At 45.2% G+C, this 7,424-nt stretch overlaps 1 protein-coding gene across 2 annotated transcripts; it reads right to left on the reverse strand.

The window, feature by feature from the left end:
* Nucleotides 1–1,482: 1,482 nt before the first annotated feature.
* On the reverse strand, nucleotides 1,483–6,982 carry LOC143896945 (uncharacterized). 2 transcript variants are annotated; one of them, XM_077405136.1, is made up of 2 exons: nucleotides 6,859–6,982; nucleotides 1,483–2,103 (listed from the first exon to the last, which is right to left on the reverse strand). In XM_077405136.1, the coding sequence occupies exon 2, from the start codon at nucleotides 2,091–2,093 to the stop codon at nucleotides 1,572–1,574; it is 522 nt and encodes a 173-aa protein (XP_077261262.1). In that variant the 5' UTR covers nucleotides 2,094–2,103; nucleotides 6,859–6,982; the 3' UTR covers nucleotides 1,483–1,571. The 2 variants fall into 2 exon arrangements, with proteins under 2 accessions (XP_077261262.1, XP_077261260.1); XM_077405134.1 differs by having other exon boundaries at nucleotides 6,843–6,982.
* Between the last annotated feature and the right edge of the window lie 442 nt (nucleotides 6,983–7,424).

Consider the following 7,424-nt stretch of genomic DNA (forward strand, 5'->3'; position numbering starts at 1 on the left):
AGATTATATAAATATAAAGATAAAATAAGAGAGGTGAATTGTGGCAAAAATCTATGGAGTAAAAATTCATCAAGTAATCAGCTTACAAATATATTAGATAATCTTATTTTATTAAATTTTAATATTCTTTGTGTGCACCACACACAAAGAATTATAAAATTACAAAACAAAAATAAAAGAATGTACCTTTCGAATAAATCAGATGTAAAATTAAATTATAGCTTTTAACTTGATACTGTCGCGTATATTAAGAAATCGCGATCCTTTGATAAATATTAAATCTGAACTTTACGAATTCCTAAGTATAAAAGAAAAATCTTATAATTTCTCATTAAAATCCGTGAATGCGGTGAGAACGGGCTGATGGCCTACCATTTTCTCGACGCGATCGTTGCCTCGTGAACAGCGATCATTCGTCTTGGCGGTTAAAGCAAGACCGGGAAGACGACGCGGATTCGTCGGGTCGTCGAAAAAGAGAGCCATAAGCGTCGTCCGAAAGAAGAAAAGTTCACCGAGCTCGCTCGCTCGCTCTCCGGCTGAGTCCATAAATTCTAGCAATTTCAGGAGTGCTCCGGCCTTCGCAGCGGTGGCGGGAATAATAACGTGACGACGGAGGGCCCAATTGTCCCCTAATGCCGCGAAGTTTCCATTCAGAGTGTCTTTTTGTGCGTTACCCGGGGGTGGCGAGAGCGAGAGTCGTATCTTGCCGCGGCGGCGGCGGCCGAGAAGCCGACCTCGCAATTCAGAGCTGCAGAGCAACGTGGGAGGATTGCCAACTCCGCCATATGATAATGGACTCGCGATGGAATGCCTGCTCGATGTTACGTACTGTCTACGTATTAGATATATGTGTAGTTCCCCGTCGCGACGCCGACGGTTGGAATCGATCTCGCTATCATATTAAGCAAGAAGGACGTATAATAGCATTTCAATTTTTTGCAACTCAGTGGATTGGTAGAATATTGTCCATTATGCAAAACCCACGATATTTATCATGCGAACGATTTTAGTGGATATAAAGCAATTTTTTAACTGTTTATATTCTATTTAATGAAATATCTTATATTTACCTATATCTATTTATTTTATATTTAACGCAAGCTTTTTTTATTTATAAAAAAAAAATATTTATTTTTTTATTTTTTAGTATTGTATTCTTAGCATTATATTGTATGTATGTATGTATGCTGTTTATTGCCTTTCCCCGTAGGGTTTACAAGGCGTTTTTATGAGGAACGTACCCAAACCTCGTACATTCTCTTTCCCATGTGCCTGGCCATATGCGACCTTACAAAAATAATTACCCCCCCTCCCCTCCCCTCTTCATCCCTCTTCTTCGTCCTCCGCTTCTGCCGTCAAATCTTCCTTCCTTCCTTCTACCTCCATCCTTCCTGTCTACTCCTCCCTATTTGGCCTGCTTCCTCTCTCGTCCCTCCTCCTTCTCCTCCTCTGGGCTCAAGAGAAGCTTCTCCTCCATCCCTCTCGCGATTTCTTCCTCCGCCGATCTCCCTGTGCACTTGTGCACCTCCCTTCTCCCTTCTTCTCTCTCCCTAACCCTCCTTTCCACCGACTTATCCTCGTGTATCTTGACTCCTATGGAGTTCCCTGCCCTTCTCCTCGCCTCCAAAACCCGCCTCTTTCTCCTCCTCGTCTCCTAATTTTACCAAAATTGTTAGCCAATCCCTCTCTGCCCCACCACTATCACCTCTCTTACCTTCACCTTCACCTTCAGGCCCTTCTGCGAAAAGCTCCTTCACTTTCTCCCAGTTGGTCTCCTTACCTTCCCATTTCTCTTTCTCCACTCTTATAATTATATTCCTCTTTCTGAAATCGTCCTCGTTCCTTTTACCCTCACCTGCCCACCATTTCTTTTTTCCCGCCATACTCTCCTCGCTATCCTCCCTCTTCCTTTTGCCTCCCCTTTGCTCCAGCCTTTCTATCTTTCTCTCCAACCTCCTTACCTTCTCCTCCAGCTCCTCCATCCTCTCGTCCTTTTTTCTGTCTTCCTCCTTCTTTTCCCTCAGCATCTTCCTTAGCTTCTCCTCTACAATCCCTTCCACTGCCTCCACTATCATTCTCCCTTCACGCTCCATCCTGCCAGCTCTAAAACAGACCAATTACTCACTTCTCCTTTTCTCTACATTCCTCTTCTTCCCCTCCCACTTATCCTTCTCCCCCATCTCCCCTTCCATCTTCCCCACTACCCTCCTTTAGCTCCTCCAAATCCCCCTTTCCACCCATTCTCTCTCCCTTCTAATTCCAGCCATCCATTCCTCTCCTCCTCCTTCCTCGTCCAAACCCATCCTACCGCTTCCTGCCAGCTTCCCTTTCCTGAATTCCATCTTCTACATTCTTCCCATACATGCTCCCACGTTTCCTCCTTATTCCCACACAACCTACACTTCTTTTTCTCCTCCGCTTCCCAATATCTGCTCTCTCCTACCCTCGTTCCCTAATCTGAATCTAGCCACCCTTCCCCATCTACTTTCTCCCCATCCCTTCTTCAAATATCCCGGGATAAACCCTCTCCCTTTATCCACTTATACCACTTATTGTATTCTGCTTTCCTCGATCCTCTCCCATCTCTCTTTTCTCTGCGTCTCCCTATCCCCCTCAAACAATTTAAGAAACCATTCGTCTCCATCTCCTCTTATCTTTCCACCTCTTTTAACCCCACGCCTCTGTCTTCGAAGAACTTTCCTCTCTCTCTTTCCCAATCTGAACCTGCTTTCCCTTCCATCTCTCTTTCCTTCAACTCTTCCCAGGCAGACCTCGCCAGTTCACTTCCTCCACCTTCCTCTAACTTTTTCTCAAATCTCCATGCCCTCATTCCTGCTCTCCCTCTTAATTTCTTCCCTTTGCAACTCCTTCCCTCTCTAGATACCACGGTGTTCTCCCGTCCGCTCCCAATACCCATCTAATGTATCTTTCTTCCATTCTTTCTATTCCTTCCCTTTCTCTCCATCCCCATATTTCCGCTCCATAACTCAACACCGTCCACACCAGTCTATCGAACAGCCACAGTCTTTTTCCCCAGTCTTTCCCGAATCTCCTCTTCCCTATCCCCCAGACTTTTCCCATCACTTGCGGCCGCCTTTTTTATCCTTTCCCTTATTTGTGCTTCCTGCCCTCCATTTCTTTGAAACACGTATCCCAAATACCGAAATTCCCTCACCTCTTCCAACTCTTTTCCTTCCCATCTCCATTTTCTCTTACTGTCCCTCCCTCCTCCTTTCCTAAACCTCATTATTTTTGTTTTCCCCACGTTCAATTCCAATCTCTTCCTGCCCAGGTAACCCTCTAGTCTTTCTATCAGACTCCTCATTTGGTCCTCATCCTCTGCAATTAGCACGATATCATCCGCGTAGGCCAGAGTATACACCCTCTTGCCTCCTAGCATTATCCCCTCCCCATTTAAACTCTATCCATTTCCTCCTCCAGGTCTGCTAGCAACACATTGAACAGAATCGGGCTCAAAGGGCATCCCTGCCTTACTCCCCTCCCCGTCCAGAATACTTCTCCCAATTCGTTTCCTCCTCTTACCCTACTCTTCGTCTCTCTTAGCATCTCTTCCGTCCTTCTCACCAGTCCTTCCCTTATTCCCCTTTCTCTCATAGCTTTTATTAGTATTCCTCTATCCACCGAATCGAACGCCGCCTTCAGGTCCACAAAACATGCTATCAGTTTTCCCCCTTTCTTCTCTAACCTTCTGTTCACCATGTAGTTCAACACGTAAATGTTGTCTACGGTTCCCATTCCCCTTCTGAATCCTGTCTGGTTTTGTGGTACCATTCTCTTTCCCTCTATCTCCTCCCTTATCCTCTCCGCCAGAATAGCCGTGTACACCTTATACAAAGAGGGCATTATTGTCACCCCTCTATATTCCTCTGCCTTCTTTCCTTCCCCTTTCTTTATGATTGGCGCAATTATACCTTCCTTCCAAATTTCCGGCCATCCTCCCCCCTTCCATATCTTATTGATAAATTTCCATGTCCAAACCTCCAACCCCTTCCCTCCTCGCTTCCATGCCTCTCCTGGAATCTCATCCTTTCCCATTGCCTTTTCGTCTTTTAGCTTCCTTATTGCCCTCCTCATTTCTTCTAAACTAATCTCCTCCTCCTCCTCCTCTCCTTCCTTTTCCTCCCTCCCATCTTTCTTCCCCCTCCTCACCCTCCCCTCCACTCTTCCTAACAAATTTATAAAGTGCTCTTTCCATTCTTCCTCCTCTATCCCTTCCTCAATCCCCCTCCTTTTTCTTCTCTCCCTATTTACTATCTCCCATACCTCCGCTTCCCTCCTTGCTCCCTCCACTTTTCTCTCCCATCTCTGGTTCTCCTCTTCCTTCTTTCTCTTACATATCTCCTTAAATTCTTTCCTCCTTTCCTTATACGCACTGGGCCTCTCCTCTTTTCTTCCTCCAGTCCCTTAATTTTCTCCTTGCCTCTTTCTTCGCTTCTCGACATTCCTCATCCCACCATCCCACCTTCCCTTTCTTATTTCCGAGCTCCTCCTCTACCCCTTTTATTGCCTCTGTTATTCTTATTTCCATTTCTTCCCATTCCTTATTCAACTCTACTTCTTTTACTTCCACCCTCTCCTATTTTTTCTATAAACCTCTTTGAACCTTCCTCGTTCCACACCTCCCTGCTTTTTTCTTCCTACCCTGCTCTCCTGCCCTCCTCCTCTCCCCCCTTCTTACTACTACTTCCAATGGGTGATGGTCCGAGTCTACTCTCTCCCCCCACTACCATGCTCACTATCTTCTCTCTTACTTCTCCTTCCCCTATTATGTAATCAATCACCGTACTACCCTCTTTCCCCCCGTGAACGTAAACTCCCCCTCCTCGTCTCCTCTTACATTTCCATTGAATATCTCCCATCCTCTCTCCTCTAAGCTATTTACCAACAGCCTCCCCTCTCTGTCCACTTTCTTGTCCTTCGACCTTCTTCCTTCTCCCAATCCTCCTCCCTCCTCTTCCTCTATCCTCCCACCTTCTTGCCCAGTCCTCGCATTAAAATCTCCCCCAATTATCGTATACCTTCCTTCTTCTTTCTTTTCCATTCTATCTCCTAACTCTTGTACGTTTTCCTCCATCCCCTCTTTCTTTGCATACACCCCTATAATACTCCAGTTCTCACCACCTGTTCTGACCTTTCCCGCAATCCAACCCTCTCTATCTACTTCTATTGTCGTTCCCTTTTCTTTTAATCCTTTTCTTATTCCCATTATCATCCCTCCTATTGCTCTTCCTTTTTTATTCTTTTTCTTCGCCATTTGCACCCCCCATTCGTACCCTTTTGGAAATCTCCCCCTTATTCTTTCCCAGCCCTTTTCTCCTATCCAGGTCTCTGACATGACTAACACATCTTCTTTCTTCAGCCCTTCCCAAAAATCCTTATCTTTATTTTCCAACCCCGCTACGTTCCAGAATACTATCCTCCAAACTAACTTACTTTCCCCCTCTTCTTCTCTTCTGACTTTCGTGTTGTCCTTCTCTATCTCACCCCCTCTATCCTCTTCTCCTCTTATTCCCCCGTCTCCGTTCCTACCTCTCCCTCTCCTCCTTTACCTTCTTTCCCTTCCTTCCCTCCTCTGCTCTCCTTTCTTCTCCTTCCCCTTTCGTCCTTTAACACCTCCTCTTCCATATCCCATCTCCACCAAGTATTTTCCAGCCTTATTCTGCCTGCCTTAATCCATGCCCTCCTACCTTCTCTTTCCTCCCCTTTCGCTATCTCTCTCAACCTCCAATTCATTCTTCTTTCCTCCCACGATAGGTCCTCCGTAATTCTTTCCTTTCTCCCCACTAGGCTCCTCTTTTTTTTCCATAACCTCCCATTTCTGTTCTTCGTTCTCCAATTTCAACAGCACCATTTCCCTTCCTTTTTCTGCATCACCTCCTATTCTCTTCACCTCTATTGCCTTTACTTTCGCTCCTATTCCTTCTAGTAACTTTTCTGCATTTTCTCTCCTCCCTCCTTCTTTTACTTCCAGCCCTCTTATTACAATGTTTCTTCTTCTCTCCTCCTTTTCTTTCCTTTCCAGCCTTCTCTCCAGTTCTCTTATTTCTCCCCCGCCTCCCCTCTACCGTTTCCTTCCTCCTCCCTCTTCCCCTCCTTTCTCTCTTCCATTTTTTTCCTCCAATTTTCTTATTCTTTCTTCCATTTTCTCCTTCTGCTTATTTGTCTCTTCCCTCTCCTCTTTCCATCTCTTCTCTCGCTCCCTAAACTCCCTTCTCAGGTCCTCTATCTCTTTCTCATCTCCCTACCCTGCTCCCTGAAACCCTCCCTTAGCTCTTCTCTTACTGCCCTAAATTCCTCCATCATTTCTCCCATTCTTTCTCCCAACTCCTTCACACCTAACTCCGAGTCTTTTTTAGGAGATCTTGCCGTCATATTACTTCTCTTAAAAATCTCCTCCTTTTCCTCACCCCCGCTCCTGTCCATTTCCTCCCTCTTCCTTTTCCATAACTCTTCTAAATTTCCCGTGCTCCCCCTCCTAACTTTCTCCTTTTCCTTAACCTTACCTATCGCACTCTTTCCCTCCCTCCCGTTTTCTCTCCCTTCACTCATCTCCTCCTAACTCGGCTCACTTCCCCCTCTAGCTCCACCACCTACTCTATGCCCTGCCTCGCGCTGCTGTCCGCGTCCCGGATCCTGTGTTGAGTCGCCCCTCTCTCTTCGCTATTGTTCACGCTCTGCCTCGTGCTGCCGCTCTCGGCTCGGCTCACCTGCCGTGCGCCCCTCTAGCTCAGCTAACGTTCGTGCTTACACCTTCTCAGTGCCTAGCCGCTTTACCTCCCTTTATCTCCTCTTACCTGCCCCTCCTCTGTTTCCCTTCTTACCTCCTCACTCTCTCACCTCCACACCTCCTCGCTCTATCACCCTCTCCTTCCTCAGCCTCCCTCGTCACTCTCTACTAGACCCTTTTGCTCTCACTCGCTTTCACACCTGTCACTCTCGTTCTCTCCGGAACCGGAAGATACATACATACATACATACATACGGAAGATACATACATACATACATACATTATATTAAAGTTACTAATTATAATAACACTTAAATAGTAATTGTAAAATAAACATTGTCTTGGTTAAAATAATGCTGCTTTCATGATAGCAGAGTTCAATGCAATAAGCAATAATATAACTGTTTGGGTTAATATAATTAATTTGTATGTATATTCCTATTGCTGAATTCATAATAGCATAATAATAGAATGAGCTCGAGAGAATGAGTAAAAACGTGCACGTGGTATTACGATCGGCACAGAATTCGAGTGAATTTGACAGGGCAATTAAAATTCTATTAACCCATTGTAGATTATTGTTTAAATATGCATACAATAGATATGATAAAATTAATATTGCTAATAAATTTTTAAACACCTCGTATTTATCGCATGAATATTTAGCGATACAATG

This window comes from Temnothorax americanus, unplaced genomic scaffold, assembly GCF_048541705.1.
Source record: "Temnothorax americanus isolate GAGA-0224 unplaced genomic scaffold, ASM4854170v1 Scaffold2, whole genome shotgun sequence".
Classification (NCBI taxonomy): domain Eukaryota; kingdom Metazoa; phylum Arthropoda; class Insecta; order Hymenoptera; family Formicidae; genus Temnothorax; species Temnothorax americanus.